At 32.0% G+C, this 27,388-nt stretch overlaps 2 protein-coding genes across 3 annotated transcripts in view; one reads left to right on the top strand and one right to left on the bottom strand.

The window, feature by feature from the left end:
• Positions 1-27,388, bottom strand: part of LOC126743090 (terminal nucleotidyltransferase 5C) — a 120,961-nt gene that overhangs the window by 18,092 nt on the left and 75,481 nt on the right. For both annotated transcript variants that reach the window (XM_050450042.1, XM_050450050.1), the window contains exons 2-5: positions 25,037-25,204; positions 24,813-24,981; positions 8,574-8,758; positions 7,852-8,255 (exon numbers count right to left, since the gene is read on the bottom strand). In XM_050450042.1, the coding sequence (XP_050305999.1) occupies positions 7,852-8,255; positions 8,574-8,758; positions 24,813-24,981; positions 25,037-25,204 (926 nt within the window). The remainder of the gene's footprint in view (positions 1-7,851; positions 8,256-8,573; positions 8,759-24,812; positions 24,982-25,036; positions 25,205-27,388) is intronic.
• Positions 13,181-15,289, top strand: LOC126743081 (piggyBac transposable element-derived protein 4-like). The gene is made up of 2 exons (XM_050450033.1): positions 13,181-13,267; positions 13,325-15,289. Exon 2 carries the CDS (start codon positions 13,350-13,352, stop codon positions 15,186-15,188), a length of 1,839 nt encoding a protein of 612 aa, XP_050305990.1. The 5' UTR covers positions 13,181-13,267; positions 13,325-13,349; the 3' UTR covers positions 15,189-15,289.

Below are 27,388 nucleotides of genomic sequence, written 5' to 3'. Positions count from 1 at the left end.
TTTTGATATCTACGCATGCTTTGCATGTCGTTTCGTGATCCAGAATCTCCACTCTAAATATTTACCTATGCCTAAACCAAACTCAATTGAATATGCCATTTCAATTCGATCGCCGATGGTGTATAATTGTAGTTCAAAAAAAGTAAATTAATTGTCGACATGAAAAAAAAGTAATTTTTGTGACCTCAACGAATATCATGTAGCCTTGAAATATTTTTTTATCATTGTGGTTGCCTTGGAAGTTGCTACATGTTCTTTGTTCTATCAAAAAACCTACAAAGCAAAAAATAAAGGGGCGAAAACAGGAAACCTTAAAAAACGAAGATCTCCGTATACTATCCAATTGGACGGTATACTACTACTACTAACTGTATAGTACTGTTAACTGTTTCATGTTAAGATCTGGTATTCATAGTTCGATTTATGTGCTCTTTCTGATTAATGAATGACAAAATGCCTAAATAGCCGAATACATTAAACTAAAATTTCTTGAAATAAAAAACTTTCAAAAGCAACATGATCTTAATCTACACAAAAAAAGACAAACCGTAATAGTTAATAAGAATAACCAGTCCTTCATAGGAAATAAAAAAAGTCATGCCTGGAAAAAATAAATAGATAAACTCTTTAACGAGGATAAACCTTCAATTGGAAAAACAATCTAACCAAACCATGTTCATCCAGTTTAAAGCATATATATGCACAAATTAATGCAGCTTTTAAGAAGGTTGATATAGATGAGAAAGACATCTAATGTATTGAAAATTTGTATTGGAACCAAAACGCACAAAATTATATATTCTATATGTAATTTTTTAAGAAGCTTTAGAAGAAGTGGAGATTGGCATAAAGGTTATTGGAATGTGGATGAATAATATCCGTTATGCTGATGATGGGGTCTTGATTGCCCACAACATAAACGACCTATCACAATGTGGAAGGAGAACAGAGTAAATGAATGGGGTCTAAATATCAACATTAAAATGATGAAATTCAACTTGAACAGAAGACTTAAAATAATTTAAATTATATATGTTCTTAGCAATATTATTTCCAATGAATACAATTCCTAAATTTGGAAATGTCTCTTGGGACATAACTGTCTTCTCTCTCCATTAGCGATAGTTACAGGAATAGTTAATAAAATACGAAGTGCTATTTATATTTGAAAATATATCTTGCCAATTATTTTAATTATAAGTTGAATAATTTTTATTGATGCTATAGATTTAAAGTCCTTCAAGAATTTAGAATTTATTTAAGACAGTAAAGAAAGAATCATATATTATTTAATTTTGATAGTTAAGAAAATCGATTGTCTAACTCAGTATTTATTATATCTATCAATGGATATAACATATTTGCCTTAAGAAAAAATTTGATCTGCTGATGTGTCATCTTGGGTATCATACATTCATGATTTCGTCTCTTAATGTCTTACATATCGGATCAAGTTCAGCCTGCAATTTCTCTGGCTATAACTAAGACGGACGAATAACTTCCATATTCCTTTGTAAACTCAGAGCAATTCTTTAATCATTTAGAAGAGGTAGATAAAATATGTAATAATGTAACAACTAACTCGAACTGCTCCGTGATCTGACTTAAAGGCAAGGCTTCTGATGCAAGGGAAGTCATTTGCTTCTTCATGAAGGAGAACTTCACAAACCGAACTGTAGTTATACCGAATAGCCCCTAAACTTCCCCAACGAGTTTCTCAAACCTTTTTAAGCGATAATCTTTCGATATCTTTGATATAAGTGCTCATCGTTCTCTTGATCCGGAGAATAGAACGAATCATCTTTGGAAAGAATCACATCGAAATAAAGACACCGCCTTTACCGTTGTTTTGGCAGCCTCTGCTACAACCAAATTTAATATATGACAGCCACATGGATTAAAAAATACCCGTGGAAATTGCTTCTTGACTTTTCTTTGGGCACCTTTGTGACAATCATTTATATTTAAATCCCATCCTTCCACAATGTCTAATGAGTCCAGCTCCAGAATGATCACTAACCGGCTTAAAAGCTACGAAAAAGAATATTAATCTCTTTACTATCAATACGTCGCAGGTGCTCCGACATGATAGATAAAAAGTGTTTCACATGCAGAGCTTCTTCTAAACAATTAATTATTTTCGAAAAAAAAATTGAATAGCAAAGCAACCAAACGTATTTTATGGTCTTTTATTTTACTGCTTATCTAGACTGCTAAAGTTCTTTAATCATATCCAACTTTGCATAGGGTGCTGGTGACCTTATGAAATTTCGGGCATTTTAAGATGCGTTGATAAGAGTCTCAAGTCGTTTTAAATCCTTCTTTTCCCAAATTTAATTGCGATCGTTGCTAAATAAATTGCAGCAAAAATAATATCTTGTAGCTGCAGCTTTTCAATAGATAAGCCATAGGTTTCTTAATTTGGCGTCATTCTTTTAAAATGTGAGTTTGGAAAAACCATCGTTATTTTTAGAATAATTTTTATCACTTATTTTGTTATTGATCGGTCCCTCTAATATTTATTTAGTCTCTAATTGTAGAATCATAAAGCGGACATTTTCTGCTATATATGGTATATCATATTCTTGTCTAATACTTTGAGTTATAGGTGATTTAATAAATATATTGCCAGCTGCTTGCTGCAGTTTGTCTTTAGATATATAGATAGATAATATACTTTATTGTTCTAGAACTACAACATATATAATTTTTTATTAACAAAGCCTAAAAGGATAGCAACATTTAACAATGACCGATATATTTTATTAATATAATTGTTGGTCAAATTACAAAATTTAAAAACCTAATAGAGACTAGATGCTACTCGAGGTTAAACAAAAAATATTCATCAACAGAATAAAATGCATGGTCAATTAAAAGACTTTTGCACTTATGTCGAAACATTTTAAAAGTCTTAATACATCGAAGACTCAATGGCAAGTGGTTATACATGTTAATGCCCATATAAATAATAGAGTCTTTTATGTTACTATGTAACTAAAGTGAGGAATAGTCAAACATAAATCATGTTCCTGGCGTGTTTGATAAGTTCGGGAATTTGAGAAATTAGAAAGATGTTTGTGAACAAACACTGTTTATAAAACAAAAAGAGTTTTAGGATTTTATTTTCAATGAATAGTGGTTTGCAATCAGTACGGGGATGTAGCAGACACAATGACCGAACAGCTCTTTTTTGTAGAACAAAAGAGGATTGAAAAAGATATTGGGTACAGAAACTCCAGGATCGAATACAGCATCTTAAATGTGATTCCAGCAAGGCAAAATAACTAGTTCAGCAATAACGGGACCAAGTTTCCTTGCAGTTATCTTCATGCTATAGCAACCAAAAGCCATCTTCCTATTCAGCCAGCTCACATGAGTCAAATTTCAACTTGTAATCTGTGTTTAAACCCAGATATTTAGAATCTTCAACAACCTTCAAAATTTGAGTCTCAATGGCAATATTTTCCAAGCGCATGTCTCTAAATCTAACAACGTGTTTTTGATAGGTTAAGATGTAGTTGATTAGCATCACACCAATCCTTGATCTTTTGAACGTCAAGAGCAATAATATTTTGCAGATCGAGAGTGTTGACCACAGTGCTGTACAATCATCAGCAAAAGCTCCAATTTCTCCTAAAATATCAAGATTTGGCAATTATGCATGACTACTCTTCTGCTAGAGAAGCTTCCTCTAGCAAAAGAGGAGTTAACGGCAAGGGCCAGTGCAGAAAGAGAATTTCCAGGAAGCTCTTTAAGGACTTTTAGGGAAATACCAGCATAACCTGAAGTATTCTGATTTTTCACCCCACTGAGAACTCTACTAATTTCAATTGAATTGGTGGGTTGAAAAGAGAATGTAAATGATATCATTACATTGACTAGGTAGTCGAGAGCATAAGTATGAATAGTCTTAGTTAGGTTGTCAGCTATGGAACAGTAAAAGTTGATGATGTAATAAAATATCTTGCGAGTTTTGGTTATTCTACCTGATAATTGACAGGATGTTCGGGATTTGTTACTTGATTTTCTTAATTTAGAAGAATAGAATTGTTGTTTGGCCCTTTGCAGTAGCTTTCTGTATGTCCTACGATATTCAAGAAAGTACGTTTTTAAGAAAATACTTTTACTAAAATATTTACGAAAGGATAGCGGAGATTTTTATATTTTTCTCAGAGGGAAACATTTGGTCTACTAGAGTGCATAAGATGGAATGATAAAGTGATAATGAATCATCCCCAAAAAAAAATCTGATTCCAATTTTGTCTATTGCATTCGTTGGAAAATCTAACATAATTGCAACGACTGAAAATGCTTTCCGATTTTCATCCGTACGATTTCTGTCAAAATAATTTCTGCTGTGTCCTGTGAACTGGTCTTGACGATTGAAATTCAAAACATGACATTTTAACCCTCAAACATGTTGCAAGTGCTTTTGCAGAGTTCTCCGTTTTTTTTTGCCTTTTTCGTTTTCTTTGTTTGTTTTGTACAATAGATAATTTTTCAGATGGAACAGGCATTGTCTGTAAAGGACATTATTTCGTTAATATTATTATTCGTTATACGATATCAAGGATTTGGACATTCATATTTTGGACCCAACACGCAGTATTTTATCTTCGGTACATAATATGTTTAATTTAGAAATTTCAAATTCTTTCACTTGACGAATTGAAAAAACTTTCCTGTTCAAGTCCAAATCAATAAAGTATAAATCATTTTTTTTTAATGGTAACAAGGGCACATTTGTCTTGTGTGGTACCTAAAACTATATAAATTAGTTGTTTAAATGAAGATAAATCTAAAAGGCAATAGGTAGATATATACATAACCATAATAAAATAATCATTTTCAACTTTATATTGTAAAACAACATATTAATATCCGTTCACTAAAATAAACCATTCGATCCGGCGATAAACATTCCTAAAGTTTAAAAAGGTGCTTGCCTGCTCCGAATGTGATCTGATTTGAAGCTACTAAGATTCGTAAATTATTATGTTTGGTATTTAAGGGCTCCCTCACACTTCTCTATGGTTTCTAACTGGAGGTCTTGGAGATTGAAAAAAGAAGAGGAATCGGAAGAAAGAAAACGTCAGTGCTGTGTAACATCAGACAGTGGACAAGGATACATGACTTGCAGTTACTGATTACCTACCACAAGGAAGAGCAATCCATTAGTTAATATGCACTGGAAGAAAAATGATATTAAATGAATCGTCTTAAATCTATTGGTCTAATATTTTGGGAAAGGAAGTTAACTATGACCAATCGATAAAGGCGAATACACATTTTAAAATCCTTTAAATAATTTTAAAAAATCATATACGAAACATTCAATTTTTTAGTTGCAATCATACTAACCCATTACATCAAAAGAACCTGACGCAACACAGCAAAAAGTTAAGCGTTTTACTTTTACTCTTCAATAAGTAGTAGTACTTGGCCGGTTACAACGGCCTTGACCTTTTAAAAAAATTACTTTTTTTAATCAACAACCTAAACGCGGCCCACCTAAAAAACCATGCAATCGCTTTGGTGTCAATGATATACATTCCTACGATGAGATGCCACGATGCTCGATTCATTTATTCGCCATTTTTCTGCTATTTTTAGCGTCTGATTTGCGAATTTTATTGCGAAATGGACGCTCATCGTACAAGGTTTGAAGTATTAAATTGATAGTCTGACATCGATTTGAGATTTACAATGCGGTTTATGGTTATTTGTCTGGATTTTACTTTATGGACGAATGTGCAATAGATTAAATTTAATTAAAATTTAAATTGTTTTTTAAGCAAACGGAAAATCTCTGGAAGCCTTAATTGTAATGGCTTAAAGTTTTAGGAGTATATCGCTTGCGAAGAATTACTTTGGAACTTTACCTGGAAAGTTAATTAAAATGCTAAATATACTTAATTATTTACAAGAAATTTAGGAAAGGTTCTAATGCGGTCTGCGGATTCAAAAATTTCTATGAAATTAAGATAAAAAGAAGTTTAAATTAATAAAGATAAGTCATCCGGAAAATATGGAAAGATATAAATATCTTTAAACTTATAAGGTAATAAACACTTTTCAGTTCTATTTGACAGTAATAAAGAACAGGACAAGGTGAGGAAGAACAGGATGAGAAAAACCACTAATTCCTTCTTCTTAGATGAAACATCCAACCCAAATTAATTGAAAAAACTTCTTTTTAGATTTATTAACTAGTAATTTATAAAGAATTAATTGTTTCTTGTACGCCTTATTTGTAAGTCGTTTTAATTAAAGAAAATAAGATAAAATAGCGAAATCACAAGATTAGAGACAAAAAAAAGAAGAAGAAGAAGAAGAAAAACTGAAAGTTCTTACTGCACATTTAATTGCTTCTAATAATACTAATACCGTTAATAACATAATAATTCAACCAATGTCCAACTTAACCCAAGATCAAATACTTTCAATATTGAGTTATTTAAAGAAGTAGTCCATTCCGTTAGCAGTGGAATTAATAGATCAATGAGTAACTCAAAGTGTTTCGGTCATCCTCTATTAAATTTACTTAGAAAACTGTTATTCCAACATGTTTCCAACATATAACATGTCCATCATCAGCGATAACAAATTAAGGAGTTCTGTTAATTTATCAGTTACCCATTGATTGAGTTATTTATTATTTACTACTAGTCAATTATCATGATAACTTGCCAAGTTCCATATTAGTTTATAAGTCATCTAGAAATTCACCATGGAAAAGAAGACAATAAAATAGAAGATGAATAAGAAAAATACAGAAAAGAATAAAATGAAAAGAAGAAAATTTAAATCTTGATCTAATTTAAAAAACCATTAGCCTCAGAAGATGTTTTACATTTTAAGGTATATTACGTGGAAAGGTACCTTTAAAAAGAAGACTACCAAAAAAAACAGAGGAAAAAAAAGAAGAAGGAGACGAGGAAGAAGAAAAGTTTAAAAATTTTATCCTAACATTTATTTCACTTAGTGTCCGACTCAAGTAGTAGTCAAACATAGTCTGTGCTCAACCCTATGTAATCTTGTCATCTGGTTATTTAGTTTAGGTGTTAGTTGGAAAGTAACGTCTGAAAAAAAAGATAAAATAAAACAATAAATATTTCAAAGAATATAGAGAAAAAATTACATGATTCACCAGCAAGAAAAGGACATTGAAGTGAAAAATAGTTGTTCTTCCTTAATTTTAAGGTAGAATGAAACCCAAGCATTTAATGCTTATCAGGATCTTAACAGTATTTTTTGATGATTTTAGTGACTTAAAATAATTTTTCGTTTCGTATATTCCAGGCATTTGACAAAATTTTATATGTTTTCCAGGAGTAAATTTGTATCTTCCAGGCAATCAATTTTGTTTTGACGAAAGTAATTTTCATTCTTGGATTCTAAAGAAGAAGGAAACCCCTTGAAGTATAAATTGTTCCAATATGCCTAGTATAAACCACCTCAGTTCAATTAAGTTTTTGCTAAAGAGAGAAACTTCTCACTATTGAAAAAAAATAAAAGCAAGAAGCAGAAATAAGGCAGACAAACATAAAGAGTAAATAAAAAGAAAAGACAATATGAGAGCTAACTAACTAACTCTTAAAATCACGAAAACTATCTTTAGAAGTTTTAACTGATATTGCTATTTGTAAGTAGAAGTTCATTCTTGAAGTGGTGTGGCTATGATATACCGAGTTAAGAAGGGCGGAAAGACTTTTCTCTATACGTGAAAAGTGTGTTTCATTTGTGAAAGAAAGTCCCGTCCTTCCCAACTCCCTATTGATATTGTTATGATTCTCCTTTATAGTCTCCAAACTTTAGCGAGATTTCTACCAATAATGTCACGCTTACCTTTCCAATAATCGAATATAATCCGGATGAGCCGGCCGATAATTCTTCACTAAAAGCATGCAATATTTCAACAATCCCCCGCCACGTATCTCCTCGGGCCTCCTCGTCGATATCAATCTCTTCTGTAAGTGGTATAAGGCCTCCTGAAAGTCACCGAACACAGATTCACCTACAACCGTGGGATAAAAATTCTCGCTGATCATTGCGGTGGGGTTTCCGTCTTGGTCGGTGGTGGCGCAGCGGTAGAACAGCAACAGCGAGTCCAAAACGATCTGGAACGAGTCTACGCTGAACTCGAACTGACGGCGCATGCGGTCGACGAATTTTAGTTCGACTCCCCTGCCACGTTGGCAGCCAAGGGAAATGAGAGACCAGCGATCACCAGAGTCCGATTGGTTGTTAACCTAAAAGGAATTTATCGGTAATGCTGGAATAGGGTCTTATATAATCATTGCATATTATATAAGTGTAGAATAAGTAAAACAATACACATGTTATAGCCTATATTTTAGTACAACTATCAATTAAGGTTTTTTTTTTAATTCATATTTATTCGAATAGTTTACCTTTTCGGCTCTAGGTACCTTAATTCATGTTTTACAGCATGATTTTTAGATGGCCCTTCAGATAATTAATTTTAAACGAGTGCGAGAATACTCGTTGTCGCACTTGTTATCATATCTAAGTGCATATATTCCATAAGTTGGTTGAATTGATCTTACCTTGACCATTTTGCTGACATAAGCTTCTTTTAGACTACAGGTAGATATTCGTTTGCGACTGACTCCGTCTGGCAACATGTCGTATAATGAACTCAACACCGCCGCTTTGACCTTGTCGAAGTTCCTGGGTGAGCTCAGTTCTACCCCAAAGATCAGATCTACGTCGTTGTATGGCTGGTCTTGACCTGGTGAAACAAGAAAAGATTAATTATGGATAAACACATGGCCCACGGAATTAAAAATACCTTATGCGTGACCAGAGGCCTCGCCTTACTAAGAAATTTGTGCGTTAAAATTAATTTAATTGATTATTCAGACCTAAAATTAGATTTTGAAAATTTGTGTTTTTATTGGCAGGAGCAATTTTTGCAAAATTATTAAAAAAATAAATATGTATGGATTTAATTTTAAAATCAAGTATTTAATTAGAAACTAAATTATAATTAAATAAACGAAAAAAATAAACGGTATTTAGGAAGCTGATTTTTTTCCTAAATTTGTGAACCAAACACTATATTAGTGGCCAAAGGCCTCGCATCACTAAGAAATGTCCAAAGGGTAATAATCCAATTTAAATGTCAAAAATCCCATTATTGGAGGCTGGTGAGAGTAAAGTTCTTTTACCATTTTCTATTTTAACAAAGGGTTTCTTCTTAAAATTGTGCTAAGAACACCTAGTGCGTGACCAGAGGCCTTGCACTAGAACATAATTCCCGCATATTTGGAATTTAAATTGAAACAGTGATGTGATAAATCTGACCACGCATTAAACATCTATTGAGTTTATTAAATGGTACAGTTGTCAAAGTATTCTTGTACCATATTGTATTTCAGCTTAATATTTTGTGTCATAAAACTGTACAAAAACTTCCTTATGCTTAGGCAGAGATCTCGTATCATTTAAAAATATTTAAAGTAATTTAATTTAGATAAAAATTGGAGCAATTGCATGGCGTAGGACGTTTGCAAATCTTTCCATGCTCTTCTATCCCTAGCAGTCCGGATCCATTTTCTTCCTGCAACATTTTGGATCGCCATTGTCTTGCCATCGTCTCTGGGGTCTACTGATGCTCCGTTGGTCTCTCTTGGGTGACAAATGAATATCCCATGTGCGGTCACATTGCCGTGCTATAGTCTCCATTTCAGTTGTTCAAGTCTTGTACATCAATCACTTTTGTTCTTCTATGAATTTCCTCGTTGCAAACTTTATTCCTTAACGTTATTTCTTTCATTGCTAACTCTCTCCATTGCTCGTTGGGTGGTTAGAGTTGAGCTAATCTATGATTTCCCTTAAATTTCGGGGCAATTGCCGTTGTCTGGAGTCCATATGTGAGTACCGGCATTCAAGGATAAATCTTAGTTTTCCAAAAGCTGCCCAGGAAAGCCTTCTTCTTCGTCTTATGATTTACGAAGATCGATTTTCTTTGCCAAGCTGAATTTGTAGCGATGTTAGATCAAGTAAATAGTTTAGACGCACTCCATTAAACCCCATCAATATTAATCCCTTGTTCTTACCAAATCTTATCTATTTTTAGATGAATGGAAGCGTTATCATAAAGGTTGTTTCAATAAAAGTGCAAGCGTCTAATTATGGTTTTGCTCTGATGGTTGCAAGTTTACTGGCATAAGCCTGTAACTTCAGATCACCCCGCAGCCAGTCTAAGGTAAAGGCGTTAAATGACAAGAGCGTGGAGGCCATTTTTAGTCTCCAAATCGAGAAATGATACGACCAAGAGTCAACTAGTACAAGATCGTCAATGTTTCACGGGTGGTATAACATGTGGCACCGTCCTGTTGAAACCATATGTCGTTAAGATCAATAGCTTCCAAATGAGGCACAAGAAACTGTATTATCATACCACGATGACGTTCGTAGCACCTTCTTCTTTTTGAAGAAAAACGCTCCAATTATTCCTCCTCCTATTATGGTCTCATAATGCACACCATACAGTGACATGCCGTGAATGCATTGCTTTCTGATAAATCATTCGTGGAATTTCTAGGCCCCAAATGCAACAGTTTTGCCTGTTAAGGAAGCCGTAAAGGTAAAAATGGACCTCAACACTAAAAATAATTTTGCTTGCAAAATCAGCCGGTTGCTCAAGGATCCAATTGGTAAATTCTCTTCGTTGTTCATGGTCTGCTGGCAGAAGTAGTTGTATGCAGCTGTAGATTTTTAGTAAAAACTCGCTGAAGAGTGCAATGTCCGATTCTTGTACGAATTTATGGCGAATTTCTCTCTGGTCTTTCTGTCACACTCTCGCGAACTGCCGTGATAACCTTACGGGCTCGTATCGTGTGTTTCATATCACTAAGCAAACCAGTACTTTCGAATTTTTTGATAATTCTTTTCACAGTAGTTGAATTAGGAATATTGGACGAACTTTATAAATATTGGCAATTAAACTGTCACCATTCTTTCTTTCACAATTTTTGACAATCTGGACGCGTTGCTCTACAGTGTAATGCTCCTTTTTAACTAAAGAATACCGCTTGATCAACCGGTTGGTATGAGTCCATCTTGTTCGTTAACCAGTTGGTTGGTTATTATTTTTTCAAGCAGTATACTAGGGGATACTAAGCTGATCACAAGGATCATGTTGATTCTGTCTCCTTTTTTGTATAATATGATGAACTTTACATTTTGCCACTTAATTGGGCTTTTTCCTTTTGTTAAACACTCATTAACCAATAATGTTACATGCTTCATAAGCGTCTTACCACCTATTTTAGTAATGTGCAATCAACTACGACTCTCAAATCGGGACACTTGTTACATCATAAAAACTCAGAAACCAACTCAAGGAGGAGTGACTTTGATGGTAAACAGACGCCTAAAAACAGACTAACAAATATGTGATCCATTTCATCCCGAGTTATGTATATCATGCCGAAATTTAATAACAGATACCGTTTTCAGATAGTACAGAGGCCCTATCTAATACCTCCGAGGTTAAAGATATCGAACACCTATATAATAATATTACTATGACAAAACATAGCTTGACTTTGGTGATAGAAACGAGGAGATATAATAGACAGCTACTGTGGGAATAAAGAGAGACAAAAAAGTTGGACTTAACCCTAGTCGTTAATTTAAGAATAAAATTGACTATATTATGATGTCATAGTTTTAAACCGATTTGCTACTGCAGCGACTATATACTCCGAACAAACATAAAAATACCTACAAAACTCGAAAGAAGTAAACCAACAACAAAAATACCCAACAGTTGAAGCTCTGAGTCAGAACAAAGCTATTATTCAATATATTTTAAATTCTAAACTAGGTGAACTTCTAAGACTTCCTCCAGGAATAGACAAACTTTGCAATAACATCTTAAATAGTATTCAAATTGCAACAAGAAGGATATGCTTCAAACTAAGGGGACATTTGAACATAAGCCCACAAACAACCAATCTAATAAAATCAAGGAAAAAAATGGAACATCCTAAAAGATTTAGGAAGCCATAACAATGAGGTAATTAAGAATAAAATCGAAGAAAATAAAATACAAAAGTTCTAATATCCAAACGATCAAAAAGGCAGTAAAAGAACAAAGAGCTGCATAGCAAAAAAATCAAGCTCCGTTCAAGATTTCTATAAAAACCTATACAGTTCTAAAGTCCAGGGTCCAGGTTCTAAAACAGGAGAGCTTTTAGTACCATTCTTTAAAAAGTTACAATTTATATTAATATTTTATCACCCATTTTTATATTAAAATTGTACTAATTATAGGACTTTAATGATACCTGACTTAATGATGCTGCTAATGATACCTGTCTGCCATGAGGGCGTTTTATTTAAAAAACGCAAATGGATAATATCTTGGGGATATCTAATAACTAGTCATCGTATCACTCCTAAAACCTCACAAGATAATAGGAAACATAAATAAGTCTTTTAAAATGATAAAAATTAAAATTATTAAAAATTGGAAGCAAAAAACAGATAGACCAATATTGCATAATTCGTTGAATTTTTTGCATTATATCCATCGGAATTATTAAAATTAAAGGTATAATGCTTTACATAACATTTTAGGCTTATTTAATATATTAGGGTTACTAGTAAATAGTCAAAAATCTGACGAAAATCTATAAAATATGACTACAATATTGAAAAGTGTCCTATTCCCAAATGTGACTTTTCATACTCAAATTTGACTGTCTTAAATATTTTTTTTTCCTATTTGTCAAGAATTTCACAAGCCAGTGACAAATTAGCTTATGTTATTACCCGTTTTATTTCCCCCTTTTATGTTCTTTCATGTAATTTCTAGATATCTTTATATTGGCAAATAAACGTATATTTTCTTATTATGTAGCTTTTCCATAATAAAACAAGTGCAACTTTTAATTTTCACTTCTCAGAAATAAAAGAGGATAGCTTACTTCTATTTGCGACAAGAAAAGATAAATTATATCTTCTTTAATATTACGGCCTAAATTACAACCCAAATGCAACAGCTGTCGTTAACCGCTGTTAACATATAAACACCGCAAATTTTCATCCGCAATCTTTCAAACACTCATCTACAACCGCATAAAATGTTTTAATCTGACAACGCTGCGACCCGCTTTTGTGAAATTCCCACCGACCTTCGCGTCGCTATATCTCGTCTTTGACGCACTACGCCTCGTATCAGTTTAAACGAAAACCAGCTGTGGAGAGTCGAGTTCGTGTGCTTCAGGTAGATTTAAAATTTGACTCGTTAAAATAATTGCGGCCTAACTGTTTTTTATTGCAGATATATTGAGTTTTCATGTAATCTAATGGAGCCCAAAGACAATTCACGAGCTTGTAGTGCAAAAAAGCCAAGGCTAAATGAAGATACTACAATCGAAACCTTAGTGATAAAGATAGAAGATGATAGTGATAAAGACTCTGAACTCGACGATGACGCGAACTACCAGTGGGAAGAAAATAAATCGGAAACTAGCGAATGTGAACCGGAAATCGGCGAGTGTTCATCTGATAGTGACGATAATGACCAAACCTATGAAACTATTTTGCAGTGTAATGGATTTATTGATAGCGACAAGGAAATCGACTCTGAAGAAGATGATGAAGAATGGGACGAGAGCGACCAGGAAAGTGACGAAGACAATAAGGCCATTGATAGTGAACATAAGGAACATAATATGGCAACGAGTTCGGTAAGATCAAGACCATATTGGACTAAACTACCCTTCCAAATGAGGGAAATTCCCTTTACCAAAAAGCATCATTTTTTGGCGCCCATTAAATCACATCCAGCAATTGATTTCTTCTTTATGGTGGCTACTGAGAATTTTTTTGAATTAATCATAAATGAAACTAATTTTTATGCGAAAACTATCTCGTCTTCATGGGAACCTTTGGGGTTAAAAGAACTATACAAGTTTTTAGGAATTGTTCTCCATATGAGTAATATTCGCCTGCTCAAAACAAAACACTATTGGGAATCAAATGCTTTATTGAACATACCCTGCTTTAAAAACAGCATGAGTTACAAACGATTTAAGTCTATAATGAAACACTTAGCATTTGCTAGAAATCCCCCATCAGATGACAGTTCAGATAAGTTGTGGAAAGTTCGTCCTTTAATTGAATTTTTTAACAACCGAATGAAGGAAATTTATTACCCTACCAAAGAGCTTATCATTGATGAATCGATGATTTTGTGGCGCAACAAACTTGTATTTCGCCAATTCAGTAAAGATGCAGAAAACAAAACCGCAACTAAATTATATTCACTAAGAGATTCTAAAGGCATGGTTGTTAAGTGTTCCATTTATAATACAAAAATAGATGATAAGGGAACAACAAACCATGCAGCAGAAGTAGTTTTAGATCTTCTAAAAGATAAACTAAATGTTGGTCATTCAGTTTATTTGGACTATTACTATAATTCTTATGATTTGTCTTACAGATTATTGGAACAAAACACGTATACTACCGGAACACTTAGAAAAAGTAGCAAAGCAAATCCCAAAGGCCTTAAAGTTCAACCAGAACCGGGCAAAACTATATTTAGATTTTCAAACGGAGTATTAATTGGAAAATGCTATGACTTACACCATGATACGATCTACATATCTACAGAGCACGACAACAAAATGGTAGATCTGAAAAATCAATTTTACGAACAAGAAATGAAGCCCAAGTTAATAGCCGAATACAAGAAAATTAAGTCAGAAGTTAAAGACCTTAAAGATCCAGTAGTTAGCCATTATCACAGCACTCGAAAGAATTTGGAATGGGATAAAAAAGTCGGAATCCATCTTATCGAATTGATGGTTTTAAACGCTTTTAAATTATTCTGTTTATCCGAGGTAAGCTGTTCTGATATGAGAGGAATTGGCGATTATGAATTTCGGTTGGCATTAATAAATCGACTCCTTCTTGGTCCTAAAATTCGAAAGAAAAAAACAACTAAACCTGGCGTAATAGATAAACAAATACCGCATTTTATTAGTAAGTATAGCAAATTGGCCAACGGTAGACAGATGAGAAGAAGATGTCGGCATTGCCATAACCAAAACGTAAGAAGGGATAGCATGTTCTATTGTCAAACTTGTCCGGATGCTCCAGCGTTATGTTGCGATTGCTTTGACCCATACCATATGTAAACACCGCTGTCATTTAAAATGTATTTTTTTTATATTTTGTCAGATTTATATTTGCCGTCAAATAAAACTCGTAATAAAAATATTTGAAACTCGTAATAAACTTGTTTGAAATGTCAACAGATCCACTACTTTTCAGAACATATGGCAATACCGCAAACGAGATCACGAGTCGTGACAATCCACCGGCGCCATTCGATAATGCTGCCCAAAGCGGTGATGCCATTACAAATTTTTTTTACGCAAATGATTTGATTATATCTTACTTTGGAAGAATATTTAAACATCAGATTTTTTGATGACAGATTTTATCTCGGATATCCATGAACCAATATATATTCCTTTTGTTAGTCCTAAAGAAGTAAAAATTAGTTAATTATGAACAATTTATTATACATGATTGATGTTTTGGATTTTATTCTATAATTTATAAGGCCGTGATTTAGGTACTTCTAGAATAGCATGATTTTTATGTGGCTTACTACATTATTTTTAAAAAAATTTCAGATAAAGGTTTAACTTAGAACACCTAAGGAATAGCTGATATTCTTGGTATAACCAAGAAAAACCGGTATATTATTGTTTCCAAAATATAAGGTATAAGGGTTTTTAATGTAAATTATATAAAAGTAAGTAAATGTTTATAGTACATATTTACTGCATTAATTTTCATACTTTTCACTTATTTTCTAAAAATTTTCAATATTTAAAAATAAATAATTTCAGATTGTTTTTAAATTAATTTTTCTCCATTTTAAAACAATTGTTTAAATTTAAGTATGAAAACAAATAATAAATTCCTAAAAATCTAAAATCCATTTTTCAAATCACAATTAAGCTTAATTTTTTATTATTTTTGAATTAATTATTTAGTGTATTATTAAAAAAAAACCTTAAATACTTATTTTCATATTATTGGAAAAAAAGAATAGGCTTAGAGGATAGTTTTAAAGTGATCCAAGCGATATGTAGGTACATAACAGAAAGTAAATTCTAAAATGTAAGAATTTGTCAGATTTGTCAACTGTTAAACCGTATTGGCTCCTTTGCTATTTTCATTATTTATAAATAATATTACTTAAATAACCAAAATAACTAAAAAAAAACGGTATATTTGCGGATGATACAATGTTATATGAGGTAGAAAGAGACCTAAATGATAATGCAATAACAATTTATATATCCTAATTATAACTCTTCGTGTTTTTGAGAGTAAGAACTAGCCTATTCTTATGGGGTATATTTGCATTAAATTAATATACAGTGCATTCCAAAAGTTATGTTTAAATTAATTTAAAATTCAGGGGTGCGTTCGAAAAAAAAACACCCGAACCCGTCGATTTTTATTTCAAGTTGCGCATTTTTGTACGTAAAGTTTGTGCTCAAAAATAAATTACGACCATCAACTTCATTTTTTCAAATAAAAGCACCTTTTTTATTTCATCTTTGAATTTCGCGTGGAATTCTACGTATGTTTCATGCATCATGTCCTATACCCAAAGCCAACAGTTATCGAAAAAAAGACGATTCATGTAACAAATAAAAAAAGAACAAAAATTAAGTTAAATGATTAAAAACGTTGCCATTCACGGCTTGACAATATCGAAGGCGATCAATAAAGTCTCGTTGCACATTTCCGGAGTTATGGCGCGCACTTCTCTGCGAATTCTCTCTTTCTAGTCGTCTAGATTATTTGGCCTATTAACAAATACCTTCGACTTGAGGTATCCCCACAAAAAAAAAGTCCATTGGTGTTAGTTCAGGGGACCTAGCAGGCCATTCGATGATCCTCTCCTTCCTATCCACCGATTGGGAAAAATTTCATCCAAAAAAGTACGCACAGTGGCAGCATAGTGCGGAGGAGCGCCATCTTGCTGGAAAATTAGTTCTTCGTCAGAATAGTCTGGGTGCAATGGATTTGGAAATAGAGCTAGTAATGCTGCAACTAATTCAAATTGGAGAAAATCGAGATACACTTGTCCCGTTAAAGTCTGTTCAAAGAAAAAGGGACCTATTACTCTTCCGCGCACTATTTCACACCACACATTTAGTTTTTGAGGGTACTGGGTGTTTACCTCCATCATCCAATGCGGATTTTCTGTTGACCAATATCGACAATTTTGTCTGTTGACACTATCATTCAAACAGAACGTGGCTTCATCGGAAAAAATAATATTTGTTACTAAATTATTATTTAGATTGCACATGTTTTGTAAGCGTTCACAAAACTCATTTCGCCTATCGAAATCGTCATCAAATTACTCTTGCACAGGAATAACTTTGTAGGGGTGATATTCGGTGAACTATAGATTTCGCCATGTGTAAATTTGCTCCAATCTGCGACAGAGGAGTGCAAGGATTTTCTTTCAAAGAAAGAAAAACGTCAAGTTGTTCATTTTTATCTCGAGCAGGACGACCAGATTTCGGCAGATCTCTAACATGACCGAATTGTCTAAATTTAGCCTCTATTCTACTTACCACCTTTTGACATATCGGAGGACGATCAGGATGGATTTCATTGAATAATTGAGCAGCTTCTCTTTGAGTACGTGTTCTATCACCAAACCCAACCATGCACAGAATTTCTATTTTTTCTCGTTCCGTTAACCTTACCATTGTGAAAACTTTGCTCGTACACTTCAAACTTGACTATATCTGTTTGGCGTACAACTGTCATACAGTTTCTATGAAAATACACGGTCACCAGCCTGTAATTTTGCTCCGTATAAAAATTCTCAGAGATAAGGTGACTCGTAAGGTCAACTTCAATAATAATGTTTGGTCGTCTTTTTTTCGATATTGTATATATAGTATTTAATGATTAATAACTATTGAGTAAGCCAATGTGCTTATACGAACCGGAACCCTGCAGTATCCCTTGGGTTCACCGGGATGCTGCTGTTCCTAAAAAAATCTTATGTCAAAAACTGCAATGCCCTGTATAGAACATATTATTATTATCTAATTTAAGACAGCTTGACTTGAAAACCTGGTGAAACACAGATGATAAATAATGAGTTATTTTATGCGAATAATTTGTTTTTTTTTTCAAATCATATTAATTGTTTTTGATTTTGCTATCGGTTTATGACAAATGCTTCCATATTTCATATATTCTTCATATTACAAACGTGTTTAATAATCATTATTGTTCTTATAAAGTATATTATTATTTTTTTAGTTTTTATTGAATTATTAAAAATTGATTTTGGCCTTTATATGTAGCTATTCTGCTAATGAAGATTATCATTACTATTATTTTATTAGGCTTACATTCTCTATTATTTTTAATTCATTTATTTAAATAAATCTTGTGTTTTAATTTAAAAAAATAAGCCTTTGTCAAAATTAATATTAAAGTTTGTGATTTTTAAAATTTTAGTAATTTTTGGTCCTAGATATTTAGTAATAAAAATGATAATACAGCTATTTACTTTTACTATGATAAATTATATTTTAGTAGTATTGTCTGTATCCATGTATTTATTGTCTGAGGTACTGTACCTAAAAGTTTTTTGGGCAAATATTAGTTTTAAATCTGTTTTTTGACTGTTTGTGAAACGTCGGCAAGCTTAAATAGGATTGGACTTTTATTTTATTGATCCCTAAGCCTAACAATATTACAAACGATATTACCTTATTTGGACTCTTAATTAAAAAATCACATATTCTATACCAATATATTTTATCGCCAATTATCATTATTCTCATCATATATATCAACGTTTTTTTCCGTTTAATCAATAATTTTAATTTCAATATATTTTTTAATTTAACTGTTCTTAATGCATACATATTTTATAATTCTTTGTAATGCAAATCTTTTCCTAGGAAGAATTAAAATCAGTAAAAGGTTAACTTCATTTATTTATTTTTAATTTAAATAAATAATTTGAATTATAAATTTCCACATAAAAACAAAAAATTTAACACATATTTATTATTCCGGGATATTGAAAATATTTTTTTTTTAAATCTTAAATAAATTTAAGGATTATTTATTAAATATTTTTTAGTCCATCAATTGCTTCATTAATTTTTGATTAACCCTTTTAAAATTATTTTAGCCTTAATTATATTAACCCTTTTAAAATTATTTTTTACTAATATGAAATTTTGGTTTTATTTTACCAATTAACTTTCAAAAATTATGGATTTTCATTTTATAACTAAGTGTCTCCATTTATATTTGTTCTTTAACCTATATCAAAATATTAATTATTAACAGTAAAATATTTAAACTTCATAATTTTTTTTTATTTTATTTAACCTTTTTTAAAATTTCTATAAATTTTTTATCTTAAGTGTACATATTTTGTTTCTTGTTGACTTTTTAACAGTTTTTCTACTTCAAACTGAAATAAGAAAAATTTTATAATAATTTTTATTTAGCATAATAGCTACATAATAAAACACAAAAAAAATCTCATAATTTAATAAAAATAGAAAAATTAAACACAAAAATAATTATTATTATTATCATATTATACTTACGTGCAGTATTATAAGAATTACATTATGGTTCTTTAATGCAAACTATTTTAAAATTTCTTCTAAGCGTGGTTTTATAATTCAAAAGGCCTTAATTTTTAATTATTTTATTTTTTTTCTTTAATCGTTTATCAAAAAACTTTGAAATTAAATTGTTTTAAAGTTAAATTATTTAAAATTAAAATATATGTAAAACCACTAAAATATTCCATTCAACATTGAATGAATTTAAATATGCATTTAACACGAAATCCATTGCCTTAAATCAATATTTTCTTTAGATAAATTCCTAAGATATATCAGCAATATACTGAATATCTATTAGTCTATGCTATATCTACTTCTTCACTCCGCGTAATATGAAGCAAAATTAAAAAAATTAGACATGGCCTGTGGTGCCTAAATTATATTGAGATCAAGCGTTATAACCAGGAGATTCTATTATATATAACCATAACATGAATAGTAAACTTGGCAACGTTTCGAAATGTATCCACGCCGTCGACGAACGCTATCTCGTTCGACCCGACGGTTGTCGCATTTTGTTTTTCATTTGCTCCGCAACCGGGTTCGAATAGTAAACACCAGTTTCAACTCAATCGGGTTTTTTCTTCACACATTCAATCATTATTTCTTTATTCAGTCAATTATTGACGGTTTCGTTTCCTTCTAATATGGCGGATAAGGCGGTTTCAGGCCCTTCAGCAGAAAAACGGCCTCGAGTTATTGAAAGTACCCAAACTAACGAAGATATAATTGAGATTTTGGACGATAGCGACGAAGAATTGGACGACGATGCCAATTATGACTTTAGTGACAGTGATACGGAAAAAAAGAGTTTGGACGAAAGTTTAATGGACGACGACAGTAACAGTGATCCGGAAACTACTTTAAGTGACGCGACTAGTGACGAAGAAGAAAATGTACCATTGCCGGAATTTATAAATGCCAAATGGAGTTCTCTACCCTCTAAATTAACTAAAATTTCTTTCAAAAGAAAGCCAGGGTTAAGGATCCCTATTCCGTCCAGTCAACAGCCGATCGATTACTTTTACTTATTCGCGAATGACGACTTTTTTGAATTGATAAAAAATGAAATAAATACTTTTGCAAAAATTAATAAATCGCACAAAAAACTGAACAAGAGATACATGGAAGACTGGCACGATGTAACAAAAGAGGAGTTATGCGTGTTTTTCGGTCTTCTTCTTCATATGTGCAATATTAGACTCCCCAGGTTATCAGACTATTGGTCAACACATCCCCTGTTTAACATGTCATGCTTTCGTAAATATATGAGTCGATATAGATTTGTTGCTGTGATGAAATGTTTAGAATTTGTTACACAAACTAAACCAGGTGAATTCGAAGCCGATAAGTTATATAAGATTCGACCGTTGATTGATTTCTTCAACACCCGAATGAAAAACATATATTACCCTACTAGAGAACTTATCATTGACGAATCAATAGTTTTGTGGCGATCAAGACTTCTTTTTCGCAAATACACTAAAAATACACATCAGAAAGTTGCAATAAAAATGTTTTCACTGACCGATGCCAATGGAATAGTTGCTAAATTAGGAGTTTACAATGCACTAATGGATGATGTAAGACGAACAAGCGTTCCCAATTCTATAGCTCTAGATATTTTAGAAGATTATTTTACCGTTGGACATTCGGTTTACATGGATAGCTATTACAACTCTTTTAATTTATCATGTAAATTATTAGAAAAAAATACGTTTAGCACTGGTCCACTAAAAGCTAAAACAAACGAAGTTCCTGAAATTATTAAAAGGGCTAACCTGGCATTTGGAGAATCAGTATGTAGATTTTCACAGGGAATAATGATTGGGAAATGGAGAGGAGGCAAGAATCCGGTCATGTATATCTCTACTGAACACAACAACCGCGCAGTACCAACAAAACTGAAAAATGGCAAATTAATAACGGAACCTAAGCCAATATCTGAATATAAAAAAATTAAGTCTAAAGTAAACAAACAAAGCCAAATGTACTCTTGCTATCACACTGCCCAAAAAAGGATGGACTATCACAAAAGAATCGGAATCCACATAATTGAACTGATGATATTAAATGCTTACAAACTGTTTTGCTCCCATGCAAATACCAACATGAAGTATTACGAATTTCGTATGGATGTAATAAAAGGATTACTTTCCAATTCAGAGATAGCTCAGATGGTTTAATGTGGAAAATCTGCAATTGCATAAGACATGTATGCAAAATTCTAAACTTATAATAAAAAAATTTAGTTGCGCGTAATAGCTGGTGTTATGCCCTAGATTCCTCAAGCCGTATATTTCCAATTTAGTTTGTAGTAAATTTTTGATACTCTGTATAATTCTCGTTGTTAAAGATGTTATAGGAATAATGATAAAATAAATTCTTTTAAAAAAAATATGTGTTTCATTTAATAAGCCATATATTTGGTTAAGAGCCTCTTTTTAATCTTTTGCTATACAATACTACTTTTTTACTGTGACTCTCATGTAATGATTCTTGATCACTGTAATATAACCTTTAATGTAAAGTTATTTTGATGAACAATGATTTAATTAACAAATACTAACGGAATATTCGTTAAATGTGCCATTTACACTGCAACACTAGATGATCTGAGAAAAACAAATTTACTCTTATGAGATGATCTTAAAAAATATGCAAAATATCTAAAAAGTGAAGTAGATAAGCTTCTTTCCTTAATAAGCTACTTGTTCTGTCAAATATATCAAACAACTCAGGATTTCAACGAATACAGATCTGGTGACCCATGTCATCTATTTCTATTTTCTACTTGATTTTCTATGAATTATTTTGATTGCTTTCATCCACGATTAATGTCAATGTTGTTTTTCTAGTATAATTATTTCCTTTTGTTGTCATATATTTGGTTAAGAGCCCCTTTTTAATTTTTTTGACGATGAAAGGAACAAATTCATTCGATTCAAATTCAGATGTTTTTTTCTTCTCTTATTTTTCGAACACGTCGATTAGCATCATCATCATCAATGTATTTTTGAAATCGGTAATAACTTCGAATGTCACATTTTCAATCATTTGCGGATTAATTAGTCTGACTTCTTGCCGAATTCTTTGCTTTAAATCATCAACATTATTTGGTCTATTCACATTGGACTTCAAATAGCCCCACAAGAAAAAATCTAATGGGGTTATATCCGGTGACTTTGGTGGCCACTTAATCGGTCCTCTTCGCTCAACTCATCAAAAGTTGCACCAAGAACTGCGAAAATCATAAAGTCTACTTACTTTCTAAAAAATCTCATAAAAGAATAATGTTGACTTCATAGTTTTCACTTGAGAAACCCTGTAACCAAAATTTTCATTGCAAAGGACGCACTAAATCAAATGGATAACAAATTACACATGAGTTGCAATAAATCTAGAATAAATTTTTATGTTTTAATTTCATACGTTTCGTTAGTCTGTTAGGTCATATTTGACACCATTGACTTTAGGCATATTGCCATACAAAAAGTATTAAGAATATATCATAGAATTTTTTAATTTCAAAAAACGCGCAACTGAAAATACTAATAGATGTATCTATAAAATTAAATTTCTGAATTTTAAATGAACTATATAATACTATTTTTTTACCGTGATTCTCTCATGTTTCTTGATTACTTTAGTATAACCTTTCATGCAAATCAGATATGAGAAAAACACATTTACTCTTGCAGATAATCTTAAAAATTGAAGTAGATAACCTCCTTTTCTTGATAAGCTATTTCTTCTGTGAAATATAGCAAACAACTCAGGATTTCAACGAATACAGATCTGGTGACTCATGTCATCTATTTCTCTCTTCTATTTGACTTTTTATGAATTATTTTCATTGTATTCACATCCACGACCAATGCCAATATTGATTTGCAAATTACTGTCTAATTGAACAATAATTACTCATTGTTGTTTATCTAGTTTAGTTACTTCCTTTTGGTTTTCTGGTCAATTTGGACGAAGTTTTTTCTTTCTTCTCGCTCTGGCTTATTTTTCCAGCGACAAGTAAACATTTACTGCCAGTTATTCTTTCAACTGCATTTTATTTAGAACTAACCTAGTAAAGATTATTAAAGAGACTCAAGATTCAAAGTGGAATATTAAAACTTTTTAAATCTTGGTCACTGTATAATGCATGAGCAAGTAATTTTTAGAACTCAAGCTATGCTGAATGAGTCCTAGCTTTATAATCTGACTAAGACTGAAAAACTTATAAAGATTAGGACAAAAATGTTCAAATTTAGAAAGAATCTGACAGATAACTGAGCTAATGAAAATCTCTTAAAAATTGTTTCAGCAGCTTAAATGGCCAATTTTATTGTAACTGTAACTCCTGATAGCTTATTTTAATTATCTACCTCACAATTGCTTCTAGCTACTACATCTATAGAACTCATCAGCTACTACTCCGATGGATTCAGAGCTGGTAATTCATGAGATCCTCTGAACGTTTCCAATCTTTTCAATAATTTTGATAAAATGTTTTATTAGAACCAAGAAATTTATCTATTAGATTGAAACATAGAGTTATCGAATTATAAATACAAGGCTTTAATAAAATTTTCAAATATCACAGACACAGAACAGTTGACTTGAGATTAAAGGCAGTTGGTACTTTCTATGTAACATCAAATTAATAGGCGAAAGTTTGATTTTACCCCTAATTGAGTGTCAAAATAATGAATTCTTAAGTAAAAAAAAAAATGAGGAAGAAAAAAATAAGCTAGAGAGATTAGAATGAACAGCTGTCGACAATGTCAGAAGATCATGGGACTAAAACTAATATTAACATTTTAAGTAATATTAGTTTATTTTAATGTAATTTTGGTAAAAACTGACTAAGGTCTGTCGATGAGGAGAGATTTAATAAAAATTAATGACACTTTTAATTGTTTGTCCCATGCAACAAATAATAAATTCACTTCCATCCAGCTGATTTCCACTCAAATTAAGAATTCTGATTTTTGGCATCGATATAACATTTTTTTTGAATTGATGGTCTTAGCTGACTCTTGTCAAGCTTCACACTCATCAGAAATCACTTTTCTCATTTAAAATATAATGAAAATAAACGTTACAAGAGCTTACCTGCAGCTAATACATGTGATGCTGCTCCACCATTCAATCTAATATCGCGAACGCGCATCCCTGCCCCACCCGCGGTAGGATCACCCTCCAGCTTCGCCCTGACGATGTCCACCAGATCGCGCAGTCGTATTTCGAGGGTAGGAAAGTTTCCTCTACCAACTATACTGACCTGCAAAGAACATGTTTTTAAAATTACGTTACGGTATGTTCAATATATTACTTACGGTTTCTTCCATAACGTCATTAAGCCTACAGATTTGTTCGTATGATAATACCGCTAATTTGGCTTGAGCATCTTCATCAAATGTGTTGTCTTTGTTTTGGGGAGCTCCAAAATCGTATGGGCCCCCCACCTCGACGCATTCGTCATCTGAGTCTTGACCAATGTCACACTGTAAAAAAAAATTAAATTAGGTATAGGTTCAGTGACATATTCTACGAAAGATCCCTAGCGATAGAAAGAAATTTGAATGACAGAATAGAGAGCAAAAATCTCGTAATTTGATGAAGCAATTGAGTCATCTCTTTACAAACTAGATAGTTGATAGATATATAAAGATGTAGATCACAGACAGCTGTCACTGCCAGTAAGAATCTACTTACTAGGGTAGTATTTGTAAAATTGGATATGTAACTACAATTAAAAAATACCAATAGAAGATTCAACGACGCAAACCCTTAATAAAAGAAAAGTGAAATTAATTTCTTTATTCCTTTATTTATTAGGAAGCGATGTCTTCGTTGACCGAGAAGATCTTGGAAAAGACCTTCCAATAATTGTATTTATTTGGTGACCATATTAGGGATACCAGCCCAAAAAGGTATCCACAAAATTATCCTAATTAACTTAAATATATGTACTATTTTATTGTTAATGGTTAAGTATATATTTCAGAATAATTTGAATATAAAACATTAAAAAAGTAATTTTTTAATGTAAAATTTCTACATTATCCTTATAAACTTTCAAAGATAATATTTCGCATTAAAGTATTTTTAACCGTATTAAGTAAAATGTTAAAAACGTCTAATGAACAGCAGTACAAATTGTAACTTTTTGATATTCTACATAATGGAGAGTTCTGACCATAATTTGTTTTCCTAAATGGAATAAAAAATAATTCACTTGATCTGATATTGACTTGAGGAATGTTAAATTTAAAAAGTGACAAAGTAGGAGGAGTTTTCCATTGAATTAATTACTTTATATAAAAACAAAACATCGGTTATCAAACGTCTATAAAAAAAAATTATGTTAAAATGCTCTCCAACTAAACTGACATCTTGATATGAACCAAATCGGGTTTTAAAAAGAAGGAATCTTAAAAAATAATTTTGGATTCTTCCAATCGATCCATACCTAGGGTATAGAATTTACATTGTATGTCACGTATTTTAATGTTATTACATCGTAGTGATTGTGCCAAAGAATTATTTTTTTTATTTAGACTAGCACCATTCTTTTTCAGTTTACTGTTTTCCAAAACCAGGTTATCAGTCTTTTTTAAAATAACTTTTGATGTCGCCAAAAGTTCAACCGATTCCCTCAGTCATTTCTCGCCACATTGATTTGAGAACCAGCAGTACGCTGTTACTTCCTGCAGTATCGTCAAAACCGAGTGACTTTGTACTAAGATCGCAGTTCTTCGGTAGATCTGTAGTGCGAGTCCGATGTCCTCGGCACTCGGTACAAACCCATGGCGCGCCAGGTAGGTTCTTAATAGCACTTAGTTGAGCTTTGGACACATCTGAGCGTGTACTATTGGCATGATAATGCGATACAAAAATTCCGTGACACTGAATACCTGATGAAGATTTTATTATTGCTTTAAAACACCGTTTGCAAAATCATCGAGATCAATATAATGTTAAAAAAACCCAAACTTATATAGATCATTACAATACGCGTACAGACTGCGTTAAGACTGGATGTATTGGATAATAATAAATAATTTGCCAGTATTAACTCTAACAATTACACTTCTTTAATAAAGTAAACCACAAAACCCTCATATGTTACCAATGTATTATATAACTTATATAGTTAATAGAAGTAAACTCTATTAGATCAAGTAGCGTGCACTCATATTTAATACGTTTATTCGTTTAGTTATTGGTAGTTGTACTGACACAAAATTGTGCAACATTTAAAAATTTAATCAGTATAACCCGACATTTATTATGCATCACTATATTCGCGCACTAAAAATAGGTTTTGGTCTTTATAATATTTACGACGAATTATTTGAGTTGCATCTATTAAAAAGTTTTGCGAACAATGACATTTTTTTATTATTACGATTAATCGAAGTCCTTAAAATACTTGAGAGCTGATTAAAACACGCAAATGAAATAAATTTAAAACTAATGGCTAATAAAAGTATTAGCCTATTAAAATGTGGTGATATAAAAATGTTATAAAAATTTCTTTATAGTGCAGCGCAAAATTACGTTAAGTGATTCAGAAATCATGGAACTAAATGCTTGATAAAAGGGAAATAATGAACATGAAGAAGAAGATCATGATGATAAGCGTGAAAAAGATCAAAAATGGTTTCTTGTACAGAGATTAGTTT

This window comes from Anthonomus grandis, chromosome 1 (genome assembly GCF_022605725.1).
Source record: "Anthonomus grandis grandis chromosome 1, icAntGran1.3, whole genome shotgun sequence".
NCBI lineage: Eukaryota > Metazoa > Arthropoda > Insecta > Coleoptera > Curculionidae > Anthonomus > Anthonomus grandis.
The sequence above is the reverse complement of the archived record's forward strand: the minus strand, read 5'-3'. Positions and strand labels throughout refer to the sequence as shown.

What these genes read in the sequence shown, in the direction of transcription:
- LOC126743081 (XM_050450033.1), top strand. Translation starts at nt 13,350, where the DNA reads ATGGAGCCCAAAGACAATTCACGAGCTTGTAGTGCAAAAAAGCCAAGG.